The sequence below is a fragment of the Vanacampus margaritifer genome, chromosome 19 (assembly GCF_051991255.1).
Source record: "Vanacampus margaritifer isolate UIUO_Vmar chromosome 19, RoL_Vmar_1.0, whole genome shotgun sequence".
NCBI classification, from domain to species: domain Eukaryota; kingdom Metazoa; phylum Chordata; class Actinopteri; order Syngnathiformes; family Syngnathidae; genus Vanacampus; species Vanacampus margaritifer.
Genome location: NC_135450.1, coordinates 12,739,387 through 12,756,884, shown reverse-complemented (window position 1 = coordinate 12,756,884; position 17,498 = coordinate 12,739,387). Strand labels below are relative to the sequence as shown.

The 17,498-nt window shown below is 40.5% G+C and overlaps 3 protein-coding genes across 3 annotated transcripts; all 3 read left to right on the top strand.

The window, feature by feature from the left end:
- Positions 1-28: 28 nt before the first annotated feature.
- matn3a (matrilin 3a) lies at positions 29-6,180 on the top strand. The gene is made up of 4 exons (XM_077553422.1): positions 29-182; positions 3,637-4,215; positions 5,806-5,904; positions 6,125-6,180. Exons 1-4 carry the CDS (start codon positions 29-31, stop codon positions 6,178-6,180), a joined length of 888 nt encoding a protein of 295 aa, XP_077409548.1.
- A 3,896-nt stretch (positions 6,181-10,076) lies between these two features.
- ttc32 (tetratricopeptide repeat domain 32) lies at positions 10,077-11,745 on the top strand. Its single transcript, XM_077552995.1, has 3 exons — positions 10,077-10,202; positions 10,288-10,454; positions 11,175-11,745. The coding sequence occupies exons 1-3, from the start codon at positions 10,087-10,089 to the stop codon at positions 11,300-11,302; spliced, it is 411 nt and encodes a 136-aa protein (XP_077409121.1). The 5' UTR covers positions 10,077-10,086; the 3' UTR covers positions 11,303-11,745.
- Positions 11,746-12,455: 710 nt separating this feature from the next.
- LOC144039807 (uncharacterized) lies at positions 12,456-17,421 on the top strand. Its single transcript, XM_077553494.1, has 21 exons — positions 12,456-12,625; positions 12,704-12,780; positions 12,861-12,953; positions 13,029-13,153; positions 13,243-13,386; positions 13,476-13,547; positions 13,622-13,783; positions 13,853-13,949; positions 14,626-14,843; positions 14,919-15,075; positions 15,156-15,364; positions 15,428-15,545; positions 15,623-15,822; positions 15,889-16,003; positions 16,077-16,246; positions 16,307-16,401; positions 16,465-16,595; positions 16,664-16,853; positions 16,924-17,062; positions 17,145-17,271; positions 17,334-17,421. Exons 1-21 carry the CDS (start codon positions 12,606-12,608, stop codon positions 17,414-17,416), a joined length of 2,742 nt encoding a protein of 913 aa, XP_077409620.1. The 5' UTR covers positions 12,456-12,605; the 3' UTR covers positions 17,417-17,421.
- The last annotated feature ends 77 nt before the right edge of the window (positions 17,422-17,498 follow it).

The window sequence follows — 17,498 nt, the reverse complement described above, 5'->3', positions numbered from 1 at the left end:
CCAGTGGCAGTTGTGAAGGAGGATGAGGATGATAGTGATGATGAAGTACTGGCTGTGGGGCCTGGTGTGCGGAACCCCCTTCATGCTGGGAGACGTGTTGGCCACCTACCAGCTCAACGGCCAGAGTTTTGCACAGACCAGGAATAAAGGACGACCACCCACAAGGACGCTAAACCCAGCAAGTATGTTCAAACTCTCCGTGTAAACGCAATACGAAAGCTATTTTTAGCTTTATTCCACTTTTAAATGTGTACTTTATAATTGTATTCTATGAGTTTAAAAAAAAAAAAACGTTTTTTTTTTTTTGACCAGTGACACATTGTACATGCTATATGCTAAATGTGAAATAACTGACAGATATTTTTTATTTGTAGTCTTCCAATACAGTATAGCATTATCGTCATAAATTAAATGTTGGGAGTTAAAAGTGAAATACGTTTGAAACATAGCTTAGTGTAATGTGCGTATTGCTTCAATCAGTTAGCGTTTTATCTAATCATGTACCATGTTTTTTTTTCCCCTGGAAAGATTTAATTCCTAAGCAGTTAACGAAACAGTGTACATGGTAATGTCATATCTCTAGCTGCAAAAAAAAAAAATAAAAATCTATATGAAGAATGTCTAGTGCATAGCATGAAATCTACTTTTTGTCGCTGTCCAATGAAAAGTGCAGATTAAAAAAAAAAAAAGTACAGTACTGGAAGATGCCATTTTATTGGGCAGCGATGTTTTTGTGACAAGCAACGTAAAGTCTCGACTTGTTGCAAACAACCCAACTACATACATTCCTAATTCCACTCATCTTTGTGCTTAAAAGAAAGCGGATGCTCCTTCCGCCGTGGTTGTTTGTGCGTTAGATGGATTACTGAAAAACACCTTTGTGGACAGGTGTGGATATTTTCCTTTTTCCATCTCTACAAAGAAAGCGTTAAATTAAGATCAATTCATTAAGTGACCCTGCTAGCACACAAACACACAAAAAAAAACTGAACTTTGAATTATTCTTCATTGTGAACTACTCACTTTTTTGGTTCAGTTTGGCGGCAAAAGTCTTAGGCCACCATTAGCAAAGTCGTAATGACCATGTGGTTGGAAAGATCACTAAAACAACAAAGTTTGTGGTGGAGTAAGATTTTTGCACTACTGTTTACTGTTTGTCACTGAAAGTTACTAAAGCCTCATTTCCGCAATGCAGAACAGGTCAGTTCATTTAGGTACGGTGCGTATTTTTCTAAAAAAGTCAACAACGAGTTTAAATCCACAATTCCACCAAACAGTACAGTTCAGTACAATCCAGTAGCGTGCTAATTTTCAACGTCGTCTTCTGTGAAGGATTCCAAAATATTTTATCTATTTTTAGATGTATCGTTCCAGGTTCCACTTCACAGTATACCCGGCAAAAGAAATGTAAACTTTACTCATTTGTAGTGTATGGAAAACTGAACTGAACTCATTTGAGACGCAAGTCTGATGAAGATTAAACCATACGGTGGCAAACTGACCTGAACTGTACCATTCAGCGGAAATGCGGCTTTGGTGTACACCATCAGGGATGTGATTTGACCAAAGTGAAATTATCGGAAAATTTAGCCGGGGGGGGGGGGGGGGGTTGGGATGAGCATGACCAAATAATTATATCATGACCAAATGAAAAGTAACTCATATTAGAGCATACCACAAATGTCTTTGTTATAGCAGAAGATGTTATCTGTCGGACTCATGTGCATACACAATGAACTACTACTTAAAAAAAAAAAATTTAAAAAAAATAAAAAAAATAATAAAAAAATAAATATCGATTTTTTTTTTGGGGGGGGGGGTGGGGATAAAAAAAGCGGAATTCCGCGAATTAGCGGAAAAATCACATCCCTGACACCATGTCAACTTAACACGATCTTCCTTTTGACCTACTAATGATCTCCTCTTTGGTGGCCCTGTAGTTCACAGAGGTGACTACACGTATAGAGGAGGGTATCACTACCACTACCAGCCACCAGGGATCCCTCCACCGGTAGTGTATCGACCTTTTCCACTATCTCCTCCAGTAACTTACCACAGACCCTCGGTCCCTATGTGGCACTATCAGCACAAATTAGAAGGGCCCCATGTTTACAAAGGTCCTGCCCCACCTGTAGTGCACCACCCCCACCCCCACCATAATCCCGAAGGCCGTTATTACCCGAAAAGTCCGTGCCCCACAGTGGCAACTAGACCTGTGGTTTTCCTCCCAACCGCCCCTCCCACCCAGCGACTAACCACAGTGCCAACTATGGCACCGACTCTGCCGCCAACAACAACCACCACCACCACAACAACCACCACTTTGGCACCAGTGGAGACCACCACTCCAGTGCCGGTCAGTACCCAAAGCGGCTCCACCAGCACCATCAGTCCTGTGAAAACAGGTAGACTATTACCAGTCAGGTTTGCTTATTTAAAAAGCTTAATTCTTTCTGCTTTTGTAGTTTAGCAGTTAATGTTGACTCCTTGTTCATATTGAATGGAAATATGTTAATATGTATTTTTTTTTAATATAATTTTTTAAACAATAGTGGGGCACCAACTTCACTGGAAGGTCATATAACTTAAAAACAGAAGTGGTCATCGGACTGTCATTCTAATTTCTCTTCCATAGCCAATAAGAACCGCGCGAGTGTTTTTTTTCTGCTCCTGTTGCTAGGCAGAATTCATAAAATCAAACCATACCTGCCCTATATACTAATGAAAAACCAACAGTATAAGCAAGCCAGACCAAGTCATTCAAGTGAAATTGTGTATTTTCGGCACACCTGATGATCTCGCTCAATCATAACTGCAAATGGGGGGGGGGGGGGGGGGGATGTCAAATGCGAGCTATGCATCAATTTTTTTCTTCTGCCTTTGTTGCTAGGCAGAATTCACAAGGCTCCACCATAACTGCCCTATAGACCAATGAAAACCAACAGTGTATGCAAGCCACTCCCACAAGAGTGATAATAGGAACAGGAAGCCATATAGACACAGTTGAATCCTAGCTCTGTATTATTTATAAAAACAAAACAAATAATATCACGGGGGGGGGGGGGGGTCTCCATCAGACCGCATTAAATAATTTGATGTTTTAATCTTGCATGCATCCCTAACAAAACTACAAATGCATCACTTGCTGACATTTTCCATTATATAAGGCCACTTTCTCGACAATTAAGTTTATTGTTTAGTGCACAAGCGTGCCTTGGACAGATCAAATGGAGAATGGGAGCAAAGATGTACGTTGCTTTTGTAATTTTTGTTGAACATTCAGTAGACACACGTGTGTCCAAACGTGTGAAAGTGGCTGGGAGGATCAAGAATTCCAAGACTATCTTAACATGTTTTATTTCTTGTGTAGAATCCTTTTCATTCAGGATGAAAGGATAAGACCAGTGTGAAATGAATGAATACGGGCCCCATGTATCATTTGACAATCTTCTGGAGACAATGCACAAATTCCAGAATGTTCTCTGTGCATCTCAAACAGGATGAAAAGTCAGTCGTGTTCCTCCCCATTGTTCAATGTGTCGTCTTTACGCTGTTCTACCCACAATGCTTCTGTCTGAGATCACAACTGTCGCGTAATGCTAGTGCTAGCCATAATGCTGCCATGTTGGTCACCAGAGTCACCAGAGTCTCAGTGCACGAGCCGCCTCTTGGACCTGGTCTTCATCATTGACAGCTCACGGAGCATCCGCCCCAGTGATTTTGGCAAAGTCAAGACGTTCCTGGCGCTCATGGTTGACACGTTGGCGGTCGGCCCCGACGCCAGCAGGGTGGCCGTGGTCAACTACGCCAGCACGGTCAAGATCGAGTTCCTGCTCAAAGACCACTTCAACAAGCCCGACATGAAGAAGGCCATCTCCCGTATCGAACCTCTGGCCGCAGGCACCATGACAGGCCTGGCCATCAAGACGGCTGTGGACCAAGCCTTCACCGAGGAGTCCGGAGCCAGGCCTCCATCTCGGAACATTGCCAAAGTGGCCATCATTGTGACGGACGGGAGGCCTCAGGACCACGTGGAGGAAGTCTCCGCCACGGCCCGCGCCGAAGGCATCGAGATCTACGCTGTCGGGGTGGACCGCGCCGATATGGCGTCGCTGAAGCAGATGGCCAGCTTGCCTCTGGAGGACCACGTCTTCTATGTGGAGACCTACGGTGTTATCGAGAAGCTCACCTCCAAGTTTCGGGAGACGCTGTGTGGTAGGACAATGGCGGCCCCCGCGAGACCTTCTTGTACCATTAACCCTGGTTCTAGCTGCACGGTAGGAGGCACCTACAGTCTAACGGGGGGCGTTCCACGCTTCGGATCATTTGCCAACCATAATAAATATAAAAGAAAATTCTGAACCCCTACATGGACTGCAGATGTCAGCACTAGAGCCCGAATAGAGCTGCAGAATTAATACAAATGAAAGTTTGAGGGTCAAACAAGCCTTAAACTTTGTCTTTTTAAAATGTTGACATCCTGTTTATACTGTTTTAATGTTGTGAAGACAGAACCTCAATTTTTCAAACCATTGGCTGCCTTAGACAAGGTCCGTATTGCAATCATAAATTGTATTATTGAATTGCATCCCATTCACTGACTGATAAACGTGGGAGTGAATCTTTGACTTTCTCTAAATGTGTCCTGAGATTGACTAGTGACGAATCCATTGACAGTTATAGATCTCAAATATTCATTTTAACTATTTCTATTAGTTTAAAAAAAATCCACTTTTATTGCCAAGAGTATGAAAACCTAGAATTGATTTTATAATAGTACATTTAGAACAGATATAACATTTGTGATAATCGTGAGTTAACTCGTGAAGTCATGTAATTAATTACGATTAAAAAATGTAATTGCTTGACGCTCCTAATTTTTATTAATCTTTTCTTTTCTTTTTTTAAATCTATAAATTTTTTAATTGTAATTAATCGCATGACTTTAAAAGTTAACTCATGATTAATCATAAATTTTATATCTGTTCTAAATGTACAATTAAAAAAAATGTTTTAGGTTTTAATACTTTTGTTAACAAAAGTGGAAAAAATGTTAAACTAATAGAAATAGTTCAAATGAATATTTGACGTCAATAGCCGTCAACGGCAGTGAATGAGTTAAGAGGATAAGCGGGATAGAAAATGGATGGATAGATGATATTCTTGAGATTTCAGGTCCATCCAACTATTTCCTATACTGTTTATCCTCACCGATCCAAGCTGGCTTTAGGCAAGAGCCCGAGTACACCTTGGACTGGTCACCAGCCAATCACAAATTTCTGATGATCTTATGTTAAAAATAGCCATGAAAAATGGTTAGAGTACATTGTCTAATTTTGAGAAATATTTGAACAAATAAGGTTCTGTTGCAAACACTATTTCATTATGTAATTTTCCTATTGATCCTTACAACACCCCACAAATCTATATTGATTGTAATGACTTTTACTTAAAAAATAAAATAAAATTGGAACATTTCCAGCACATACAGTATTGTACGTATGCCAGCAAAATGAATCCTCACTTGCCAATCCTTTAATCCTGTCCTAGGCCTGGACCCCTGTTCCATTGGAAACGACTGCGAGCACATTTGTGTCAACAACATTGCCACCTATTACTGCAAGTGCCGCACTGGATATATCTTGAACGCCGACCAAAGAACATGCTCCTTGAAACGTAAGCCCTAACGTTTCACTTTCTGGATTTAGGTCCTTACATTTCTGATACTGACCTTTCTAATATAAAATGTATGGTACTGTTAACGTGTCAGTTGAATTTGACATGGTGTCTTTTGATGTGATGTAGAGGTGAAGGTAGACGCGGTGGTGGATCCTTGCAGGTGCGAAGCCAGACTGGCTTTCCAGAAGCAGACGCAGGCTGCCATGCAGCAGCTCACTGCCAAGCATATCCTTCTTGTTATAAAAAAGCATATTTACATATGTCATATATGGCCAGGCCTGGATAGATGAATGGATGATGGACAGACGATGAAGTGATGAATGTGCAAAAAAAAAAAAAAAAAGCTAGCTAAGATGGACAAATGATTGTATTGGATTGACATCACATGGATGGCTGGATGTTTGGATAACAGAAAGACAAATGTTCTCCTTGACTTAGCAGTCACTAGCTGATGTAGCAGGAAGAATTGAACGCCTTGAGGAGGCGCTGGGCCGTGTGTGACGCTCGACAAAGGGGGTGAGTGTTGGCGCGGCCGGGCGGTAAAACACCATCCCGGCGACCACACAGCGTGACCCTTTCCATTTATTTGCTTTATTTGCACAGGCCGCCAGTGGGTTGTCGGAGACATGGACTGCTGAAAATGCGCACATGTGCTGCTCCATAGCTTGCTGGATGGATGTCAAGCATGCAGTAGACGGTCGTGGACCGTAGAGAAACTAATCACACCTTGAGTGACGTCTGCTCTCTGTCTGCCGTTCCTCTTTACTGAAACGCCACAGACAATTCAAATCGGCAATCATTTTTGTGACCTCAACTGCACACACGTGCATATTGTGTATATTGTGATATGGTTTGTTCTGTTTTTGTTAAATCTCATGAAAATTCAGTACATTTTGTTACACATTTAACTGTATTACTTTTTATGCTAAAAATGTTTATATTTTTAAATATATATATTAAAGGTAATCGATTTATGAGTTGATACATACACTGTATGTTTTGTTTGAATAAATAAAAATGATAATAAACTCACCAGGAATAATTTGTCTTTTTATATAATGAAATAGCATTAAACAAATAATTTCAGGCAAACAAAAGGAACCACTAGGATTAGTAAAGGAGAATATTTTTTTCTCAAAGGAACTATTAGAAATTTAAATAATTCATCATTAACTATACAGGACATTTTCTCGCGAATTATTTTTGGGGAGTGTAGGTATTTGGGGGGGGTTGTGATTAGTGTGAGTTTTTGGTGAGTGTGAGGTTTTTAATGGAACGTGCAAGGTGTTTTTTATTGTGAGTTAAAAAAAATTTGGGTGTGAGTCGGAATTTGTTAGGGGGAGTTTTTGGGGTTAGTGAAAGTTTTCTCTGTGTGTTTTTGTTTTTTACTGAGTGAATTTATTTTTAACTCTTTGACAGCCAGACATTTTCAGAAAAGGGATGCCGTGGGTGCCAGCCGATTTAAGCATTTTTGACTGATCTTTCAAGGTCCACAGAAAATTATTTGTTTGTTTGGACTATGGAAACACACATACTACCAAATGAAAGATTGGACTCTCATCTTTCATCAGAAAAAATAGTTTGTTTCTACCTTATTCCGTTTTTCAGTAATCAACAATAGAAAATGGTTAGTTTCACCTCTGTTTTGAAAAAACGTCTTTTAACGTCTTTGGCACTCCTCCATAGGATTTACTAAACGTTATTTAACGTTTTTGGCAGTCAAAGAGTTAATGAGACTTTTCAGTCTGAATGTTTTTTGGGTGAATGTGAAAGATTTTTATTTAGAGTGAGGTTTTATGGTGGATAAAAGTTATTTTTGTTGAGTGCCAGTCAGAGGCTTTTTGGTGGATGTGTTTTTTTTTTTTTTTTTTTTATGAGAATCAAAGGTTTTCATGCAAAATGTAAGAGGTTTCATGTGGGTAGAGTCGAAGAGGTTTCATGATGATTTTTTTTTTTTTGGTGGTTTTCGTGTGAGTATGTTTTTTTTGTTGAACGTGAGTTTTGTTTTTTGTTTTTTTGGGGGGGGGTGAATATGAGCGCTTTTTTTATGACTATGAGAGGTTTCTTTGTGTGAGTAAGCTGTTTTTGTGAAAGGCTTTTCTAGTGAGTGTTTGAGATACTTGTGATTTCTGGCCCATACGGTATGTCAAACAAACACTTACTGTACAGTAGCACACATTTTACTGACATCTTCACACCTCAAGAGCAATCCTAACATGTGATGACGCACTCATCTTCAACACTATGTATGCGCTTATACCGCCTCGACTGTTGCTCCAGGCAACGTTCCGGGGTCAAAGGTTGGCTTGTTTGTCGGGTAGCGTGCCGGACACAGTGTGTCTGTCTTCTGTGTGCGCACTCGTCAGTCAACATTTACCTCCAGTCTACTTGTGTCTCCACTTTTACTAGACAGCTGCTTTATGTTTGTTTGCCTCCTTGCCGGCTTTCATGGTTACCACGCATGGAAGGCGAAGCCCTCGCTGCCTTGTCTGTCGGAGGAAGGAGATGAATGCGACTGACACGACGCCGTGAAGTGGAAAAGACGCATAAAGAACGAGGCAACCGATTCCGGGAAGCTCGAAGCAGTGTGGAAGGAAAGCGAAGACCCCTACGTTCGATCTTTAACATTGTTCCATGAGAGACATTTTTACAGTTATTTTGTCTATTTATTGTCCGTCCATCCAATTTTATATCAATCAATTGTCCATCCATCCACCAAATTATTCACTCATCTGTCCACTAACTCTATATACATGTGAATGATTGTTAGTTGTTGTATATATTGTAAGCACGGTATATGCTATAGTTTACAATATTAGCAACATGTATGACAACATAACGAAAATGTGATGTTTTCAGACTATCTTCTGTATTTCTTCACTTTTTTTAATTAAAGTATTAGAGCATATTAATATTATGCTCAACTGTATATTATTTATAGAATCACGTAAAAAAACAAAAGAGCAGGTAGTGAAAAAGGAACTCCAGTCAACCCTAACGAGGAATGCCCCTGGATGATTGACCGACTGACTGACTGACTAAAGGTGTATGATGGATGGTTGTGTGCTTGGACTTGAACACCTTGTGTCAAGTCTCTCAGTCAGTAAACTGCATACCGCAGCACAGAGAGACATTTAAGGCATCGAGCTGCACGTCAGACATTTATCTCAAGTTCACGTGGTTGTTTTCATGCCTTCCAGGTAAACCCTTCACTTACGCAGAAGTTGAGCCAGAACATTGTATACAAAGAGGGTGAATGAAAGGTCAAGAAAATTATTAATTTGATTATTAAATGAGGAAAAACAGGGGTTAACTATAAATAGTGAATAAAAGTAGCAGGATTTATTGCACTTTGGATTTCTTTGACTAAACCTCGAATGCTCATTTGATAGCCTTGTTTAGTTGTAGTTACAAACTAAAATTACTGCAAAAGCGCTTGCTTCTTCAAGTCAGGTAACCTTCATATGCATACAGTCAGAAGAACTCTTTTCTAAAATGCTATAAATTCATTTGGGTTATTTTGAGATACAAGACAATTGTTTCAATAGGCATGCATGTTTACTAACATTAATTGTAACCTGGGAAATCAATTATTTGACAAAATCTGTATATATTATGTTTCTGTTTAATGTACTGACTTGAATGTGGCGTCTGCAACAAAGCGAGGATAAATAAATACAACTTAAAAAATAATTCTGTACTTGAATATGTGGCTCAACCTGAATGTACTCGTTTAGTACATTATTGCCCTTTTCACAACAAAAGCCATTATATTACAGGACTATGAGTCAAACATGTGGCTATGTGTGTTTCACACAGTGTGGGGATAAATGAGGCACAAAAAGGAAGCGCATGCATGGCCACCGGGTGACCTCTGCATTGTTGATGTACCACTTTCACCCCGACAGCTGTGTTCTTCACTATGAAAATCGTGTGAGAATGCAATAAAGTAACTAAACTAAACTAAACTTGAATTGTTATTTTTTCAATGTGCCCAATGATTGACTGGCAACCAGTCCAGTTTGTGATCTGCATTTTGTCAAAAGTAAGCCCGAGAGGGAAAATAATGCCCTGTGATTGGCTGACGACCTGTTTGAGGTGTAACGCGGCTGTAGCCTTATGTCAGCTGAAAGAAAATGGATGCATTGAAACTAAATTAACTAGGTTACTGAGTGTGTTGTGATTCACTTGCTTGTCATCTGTGCAGGCAGCGTGAGTTGAGTTCAATTCCCACTCGGTGTGAAAGTGAGTCAGAAAGGATAACCTCCAGCTCTCTGTAACAAGCAGTCGAGAAAATGGTTAAAGAAAATAAAACAGAATAAAAATTGAAACAGAATAAACTGAAAAAAGATGTGACATTTATGTCGGATATAGTATGTCGTTTCTGTGACGTCACATCCAGTCGTAATGGCGGACGAGTGTGTACAAATATTTCAAAATGCTAACGAAGAGTTTAAAAAAGAGAATTTCAAAAGAGCCGAAGAGCTTTACAACAACTTCATTTCGTCCTGTGCACATTCCAGGTTGTTGTTTGTTGTCTAATAAGGCTACTTAAGATTTCTGATACTTGTCAATCGACATTAAAACGCTGTCACCTTGTTTTCACAGGGAACGTGAAGCCTCTCGTTTGGCGACCGCTTACAACAACCGCGGCCAAATCAAATATTTTCGTGTGGATTTTGACGACGCGGTTGAGGATTACACCTCGGCGATAATAGCTGACCACAAGTTTGAAGTAGCGTTCTACAACAGAGGACTAATATATTATAGACTGGGTAAGGAACAACGTTTCAGTCAAAGAATGTTGATCACTTCCGGTTTCTGGCATCGGCCTTCAAATTAAGTCATATCATAATCAAACTACAATATTTAAAATGCCGTACTTTCTGCTTGTAATAGCCAAACTCAAATTAAAAAGAAACTGTGTTGTTCATGTTCTTGTAGCGACATTGTCTGAACCGAACGTCACAACTGACCCTTTCCTTTCAAAATAAAGCACTTCCGTTTCCATGTACATAATAAAATACAGTACAAATCAAATGTAACTAATCTATGAAAGATTATTTATTGATAGAATGGTATTCCTCTCAATGGAGGAATGTCATGAGGCCGAATAATATTTATGTGAATTATAATACTGGATAATCAATCAGAAAAATGTTACTGCTCATAAAATTTGTCATAAAAATGTTCTCTATATATATATATATATATATATATATATATATATATATATATATATATATATATATATATATATATGTGTGTGTGTGTGTGTAAAGTTGACCTATAACAATCAGAATATAGGTTTAAAATTTTTTTACCAGCTTGCATTTGACTCCAACAATGTTGAATTCTTGAGGACACTAGATGGAGCTGTGTATTTACAAATCCAAAGCCCATGTGGGAAACTGTAAACGCTGACTCAACAAGCAAACAACTGTGATGCCTGCTTTGAAAAATCATCACCTTCCTCTACTCTTAATGTCTTACAGGTTTTTTTGACGACGCTGTTAGAGATTTCCAACAAGCTCTACAGCTCAATGAAGCCTTTGAGGATGCCAATGTTGCCCTTCGGCGGACTCTGCTGGACCAACGGGACAAAATGAACAGAGGACATTGATGTTTGTGAACATTTGTATTTAACCTATGTTGTCTAATTGCACACTGCACTCATCAAAATGGTATTAAATTAACAACTGTTGCCCCTCCATACAGGCCAATTTCTCTGATTAAAGTTAGAATTTAATGGAAACTAGAATGCCACTCAATAGAATGCACCAAAATGTTGTTATATGACAAATACAAATTAACCAAATGTATATAATTGTGTATATTAAATACATTTCTATTCAATTTGATCATGTGACTCACAATGATTTTTTATAAACACAATGCCACTTACTTCGAATGATTATATATATATATATACATAAACATTGATTAAATTGCTTGGACTATATTATCACCCAAGGAATGTACAGTATTACATTTCGAACCCATGGACTAATTTCAATGAAGGTTTGAGCTTTGGCAGAGATCATAAAATGAGTGTGAGACCACTGATATAGAGTCTTAATTATTCTAGAATTTTTTTTTTTGGGGGGGGGGGGGGGTGAACCCAGACTACCCATGTCTGGATTTGAACCCACAACCTTGGTTCTGGGAGGCAGATATGCTAACCACTTGCCTGACATGCCACAATGTTGAACCACTTTCAAAACATGGTCTACCAAATGGTTGAGCTGATTACTAAACTCCCTCCAAACTGGATTCATTTGGAATACATTTTTGTACATACGTGGAAAAATAAATCACTTTGTAAAACTATTAACTAGCTTGTGTGTGTGTGTGTGTGTGTGTGTGTGTGTGTGTAAGCGTGTGTGTGTGTGTTGTACATACTACATTGTGAGGACCAAAATACGTCTTTCACCAACAGATTGATGACATTTTTGTAAAGTGAGGACATTTTGGCCGGTCCTCACAACTCAAGACCTCTTTTTGAGGGTCATGACCTGGTTTTAGAGTTTAGGTTTGAATTGGGTTATGGTTGAGGTTAGGGTAAGGAATGGGGGTAGGCGATCATTTTTGATGGTTGGGGTTAGGGGGAGGGGCTAGGAAATGTATTATGTCTATGGATGTCCTCACAATTACATATATGTGTGTGTGTGTGTGTGTGTGTGTGTGTGTGTGTCGGTGGGCGTGCTGCCGACTTGATTAGTGATGCACATCACCTGTGCATCATAATTACAAGTGATATAAAACAGGTAGTGAGGCTTCAATGAAGCAGTCATCCCCTTCTTCACTTCAGAGTTGGTGGGGCATGCTGGGCTTTGAGTGCCAATCTCTGCAAGTGGTTATTTTCCTGTGACGGTATTTTTTTTTGGGGGGGAGGTCGGTTTGGCTGTACTCAGACTGATTTCAGGATGTTGAATTCAGAGAATGTGTAAGTATATCTATTTTCTTATTTTTTTTGTTCACTGTGGAATTTTTGTGTCTAATATGTATCTGTTAATTCTGGAAGACTGATACGGAGCCTGCTGGCTGTTGTAATCGCCTTGAGTCAAGCAAAGCCAAATACTAAGAGCCACACAGAGCCAAGTGAGCTATTTATTATTATTTATTTTATTTTTTTTAATAGTTGTGCTCGCTATGTCTAAGCTGTGTTTCACTTACCACAGGTGGTTTACGGACTGACTGTGTGGGTAACCTGATGAGGCTCTCGCTGGACAAAGCCCTGGCTGTAGGGAACCAACTAGACGTGGAGGCCATAAGTGAGTACAAAAAAAATGACTGATTCAATGATTCGACTTTGCTATAAAATGGTTGCCTCCGCCCTTTTCCCTCAGATGGTACCCGACACATTGTGCTAACACCCGCCTTGGCTGCTCAATGTGGCTACAGCATGGAGTCTGACCCGTGGGGTAACACCAGAATCTACACGTCACTGATGGGCTGCTATGTGGACAACAAAGTACGTTTTGGCAAAAAATCTGGTGCGGCTAGGTGGCTGCAAGCAACAAGAACATTTGGACTTCTAACTAACAGACCATGTCCTTGTAGGATGATTCAACCTTTAATGTTGGCGTCAGACTGCGAATGTACAGCGGCAAACCGTCAGATGTGGTCACCCATAACGTGATGAAGACTTGCAGCTACACCCGCTGGGCCACCAGAGAGATTCTTTGTGACAGAAACTACATAGAAGTATGCGGCTTTTGCAGTCCAGCAATTTTTATTTTAATACAAAACACTTCCACAAAGTTGATATATTTTTCCCTTTTTTTTTTTTTTAGGTGTCAAACTACATGCCCCTACCTGTTCCAGACAACAAGGGAGATGATTATTCAAAGAATGCTGTCCCCAGTGTATGTGGATTGAAACTATGTGATAAATGGTTGTGCACGTAACATTGCAATCAAAGCAAATCTCTCTATTATAGAGCCCCGGTGAGTCTGGTATCTGGAAGCTGACGTTCTACACACCTGAGGCAATCGTGATGCTTAAGCACGAGGCCGAACAAGCAGGATACAAAGCCATGACCACTGCTAGCCGCCTGGTTGTGCGAAGCCCCTACAATACAGCAGAAACTTATGCCGAGGATGTAAACAGCACACTAATGTTTGTTTGTTTTTTACTGTCAACTGCAGTATAACAAAATGCTACTTTTTAGGTGGCTGGAGTCCCAATGGAGGTTCTCAAGGTCAGCGTCTACCATGAGGCAACTGAAGGTGCCACTGTAATGAACATGGTGGCTGCTTGCCCGACAGGTGAGTTGAATTAAAAGCAGGGTAATTAGTTTTTTTTAAATAGTTTACAGCTGTTAGTATTTTTAGCTTTTAAACTCAGTTCTGTAGTGCATAATGGTTTCTAATGTAGCTGACACAACTTGCATTAAACCTGGTTGTCAAGTACTTTTTCATATGAAACAAAAGGAACACAATTCTTACCAAGCGTTGAGTTTAAAAAAAGTCAATTGCGCTAAATCGTCACCTGGAGGCGCGTTTCTATTAGCTGATCCTTGATGACGTCATGTACGCGCGACGCTTTCGAATGTACTTGATTCCTATTAATAGTTTTTTTTTGTTCGAATATAGTTGTGTAAAGTTCTATGCAGAAATGTTTGGATTTAAAAAAAAAAAAGTTATTCCCCATACACTTAAAATCAACCCCAAATGTTCATGTATTGCTTAAAAAAAAAAATAGAGAAGTTTTTATTTTCCATCTTAACCAATGGCGCCACCTAAAGGTGGCAACTCTACATATTCTTAGCCCGTGGAACTCTATTTTAACTGGACTGTTAATACTTAATACTCTGCATATTGGCTTGGTAAGCATTTAAGTTTTTCTGACTAGTTAACTACACTATCCTAAAATTGTGGCTTTTAATTTTGGTGTCATATGAATTTTTTTTGCATTGTCAAATTTAATTGTATCCTTCTACAGGTGGCGTCCTCTTCACCGAAGACGTCATCTCCTGGCACATCCCCCGCCGTGTGACTCCCCTTCTGGACGGAAGCGTGAAGCTCCTGGAGACATACATGGGCGTCAATGGACAGCGTCTGGATCGTCGTCAGATGGCCGCACGTGGCTACGGTCTGTCCGCTACAGACTTTCACCTCGTTGTCGAGATTCCCTTGGGCTCCCCTGATGGCTACAACAAGGTTCGGCATGCCCGTTGCCGACATGCTGCATGTCAATCTACATGATTTATTTAAAACCGTTATGCATTACTGCAGAGCCACGCCCCAGATTACCAGTACCACATCACCTACACGGTAGAGCCCATGCTTGAAGTCCTGTGGAGGTCCGAGAGAACCAACGAAGATACGAGATATAAAATTCTGTTTCCCATCACAACGCCTCTTATGCCCAGGCCTCCCCAAGCTGTTGACGGTAAATCACAATATCTTACTTTTGGGGGGGGGCGGGGCTGTGTGGCGTATCCTAACAAATCATGACCCCCCCTTGTTCAGTTACCAATGCAGAGGAGAGGTTTTTCAGCATCCATGTGGGCACCTTCCTGGATGATGTGGAGCTCAAGAACTTCACATTCGCTACCGGCACATACCTTGCGGAGGATTGTGCAGATAAAGGCTTCATGGTTCATGAGCGTAGACATCCTGGTGGCACAAAGAGCTTCTCTCTGAAAGTTCCCTTTGCAGTTGCTGAAGTCCTCAAACATGTATGTAAACTTTATTATTATTTTTAAATGGTGATGTTTGTAAATGATTTCTTGTTATTTCAGAATCCCGAGCCCTTGGTTACAACCTACACACTTGCTCTAGTTTTTGGCTTCGTGATTCACCCTGAAGGAAGTCCTTTTGCTCACCCAGTAGAGTTGACTGCCTCTCTACAGGATGTTGGTAAGACGTATTCCTTATTTGCACACGGCCTTGTGTTTCCAACATGATTTTAATACAATGTCATTTCTTCCCTTAAGTACTTCCCACCATGAAAGGCACTTGTGATCATCAAGCATTCTACGTCGATGTGACATTTGGAAGTCAAGGCAAAGACTTTGACCTTCTTGTTGCCTACCAGCCGCTAACTCCCGAGCTAGCCCAATCCTTCAGAGTGCAAGAGAATGAGACCCACCTCACCCTTGTGGTTCCCTTTGCTGCCCAACAGACCACATTTGAGGTAGCCTTTATTGTAAAAAAAAAAAAAAGTTGGCATGGAACCGCCTTTAACTTTTTGTTTTTACAGCGCATAACATCAGATTCAGTCAGAGCAAGACTTGACATCCTGCTCTGGGCGACAAACAACAACTGGATGCTTGCCGATCTCTTCCTGACCTGCAACTTCCCCTTGAGAACCACCAGTGAGGCAGAACATCCGCTTTTTGAGCTTTAACCTTTTTTTTGGAGACAATTTATTTGCTTGTGTGTCTTCAGCGTGCTACCCCAATGGAACCATGACTGCTCTGGCTGTCAAGGTGGAGTCCGTTCCCAACCTCATCCCCAGTTGGCTCACCCTCAACGACAAGTCCTGTAAACCATCATACAGCGATGACCGCTTTGCTTATTTCTCATTCACTGCTAATAGCTGTGGAACCACACAAAGGGTAAATTTTTTATTTTTTTTAAATCTTTGTGGTTGGTCTTAAAACTTATGTTGTCTCCAGTTCTCTGACAACTACATGGTGTACCAAAATGAGATTGCCCTCTACTATAGCCACAAAGGCACTTCCTACTTGTCACCAAGTGATCCCGAGTATAGGTAAGTCTTCATCCTGATTACGTAATGTATTATTACTTGCGCTTACATCCTTCACTCCTCTAGGCAAACTGTCTCCTGCTACTACATGGTCAATGACACGCAAACTGTCACGTTTGGCTACAAGTCCCGCAACACTTACCCGTCAGCAGAGATTGGCGTGGGACAACTTGATGTGCAAATGAGGCTAGCTCACGGTAAGACTGCGTAGCCAGATTAGCTTTTTTTTTTAGCAAATGGCTAATTTTTTTTTTCTCCTCTTCAGACTCCTCCTATGACTACTTCTACCAAGCTGAAGATTACCCAGTAGTGAAATACCTCAGGCAGCCTCTGTACTTTGAAGCGGCGCTGACTCATTCTAACGATCCTTCCCTGGAGCTCGTCTTGGAAAGCTGCTGGGCAACTGCTCACGAAGATTCCAGTTCTCAGCCCAGTTGGGATGTCATTGTGAACACGTAAGGGTGATGATGACTTTGTGCTTGCAGCCCCACCAAATTTATTATATATATATTTTTGAATCGACAGGTGTGAGAACAAAGACGACAGCTACGTTACGCTCTTCCACCCCGTTACGGCTGATGCCAGGGTCACCATCCCATCGCACTTCAAGCGTTTCTCCATCAAGATGTTTGCCTTCACCAGGGATGAGGTTCTTAAGGATGAGGTACAACCATCATGTTGATGTATTAAAAAAAAAAAAGGAACTCTCCAATGTGTCACTTGCTAACATGTCTTTCTATTTTTAGATCTACATCCACTGTAATGCAATGGTATGTGACACAAATGACAAATCGGAAGGTGTCTGCAGAGGTCAGTGTCCACGTCGCAGTCACGGCATTACTGGCTTTCAAGGCATCAAAGGGTTAAAAAGAAGTGAGTGTTAAATTTTGATTGCTTCATCAACATGGCACTGACTCGCGTTTGTCCTGTCTCAGCACAAAGAAGCGAGGACTCAACCCAGCAAAGGAAGATCTCATCTGGACCAATTCACCTTCTAACTCTGAATAAAGATTCTTAAACTAACACTTTTTGCATTGGCTTCATTTTCTTAAATTGGCACAAAATGGTGTTTGCTTATATTTTGCGAAAGATCATCCAAT

Excerpts from the sequence above, each read along its gene's own strand:
- matn3a (XM_077553422.1), top strand. The coding sequence starts at position 29 with ATGATAGTGATGATGAAGTACTGGCTGTGGGGCCTGGTGTGCGGAACC. Across the intron at positions 4,216-5,805 it reads GTTTCGGGAGACGCTGTGTG|AGGTGAAGGTAGACGCGGTG; the intron begins GTAGGACAATGG and ends GATGTGATGTAG. Across the intron at positions 5,905-6,124 it reads GCAGCAGCTCACTGCCAAGC|TAGCTGATGTAGCAGGAAGA; the intron begins ATATCCTTCTTG and ends CTTAGCAGTCAC.
- ttc32 (XM_077552995.1), top strand. The coding sequence starts at position 10,087 with ATGGCGGACGAGTGTGTACAAATATTTCAAAATGCTAACGAAGAGTTT. Across the intron at positions 10,203-10,287 it reads TCGTCCTGTGCACATTCCAG|GGAACGTGAAGCCTCTCGTT; the intron begins GTTGTTGTTTGT and ends TTGTTTTCACAG. Across the intron at positions 10,455-11,174 it reads ACTAATATATTATAGACTGG|GTTTTTTTGACGACGCTGTT; the intron begins GTAAGGAACAAC and ends AATGTCTTACAG.
- LOC144039807 (XM_077553494.1), top strand. The coding sequence starts at position 12,606 with ATGTTGAATTCAGAGAATGT. Across the intron at positions 13,548-13,621 it reads CAAAGAATGCTGTCCCCAGT|AGCCCCGGTGAGTCTGGTAT; the intron begins GTATGTGGATTG and ends TCTCTATTATAG. Across the intron at positions 13,784-13,852 it reads CAGAAACTTATGCCGAGGAT|GTGGCTGGAGTCCCAATGGA; the intron begins GTAAACAGCACA and ends GCTACTTTTTAG.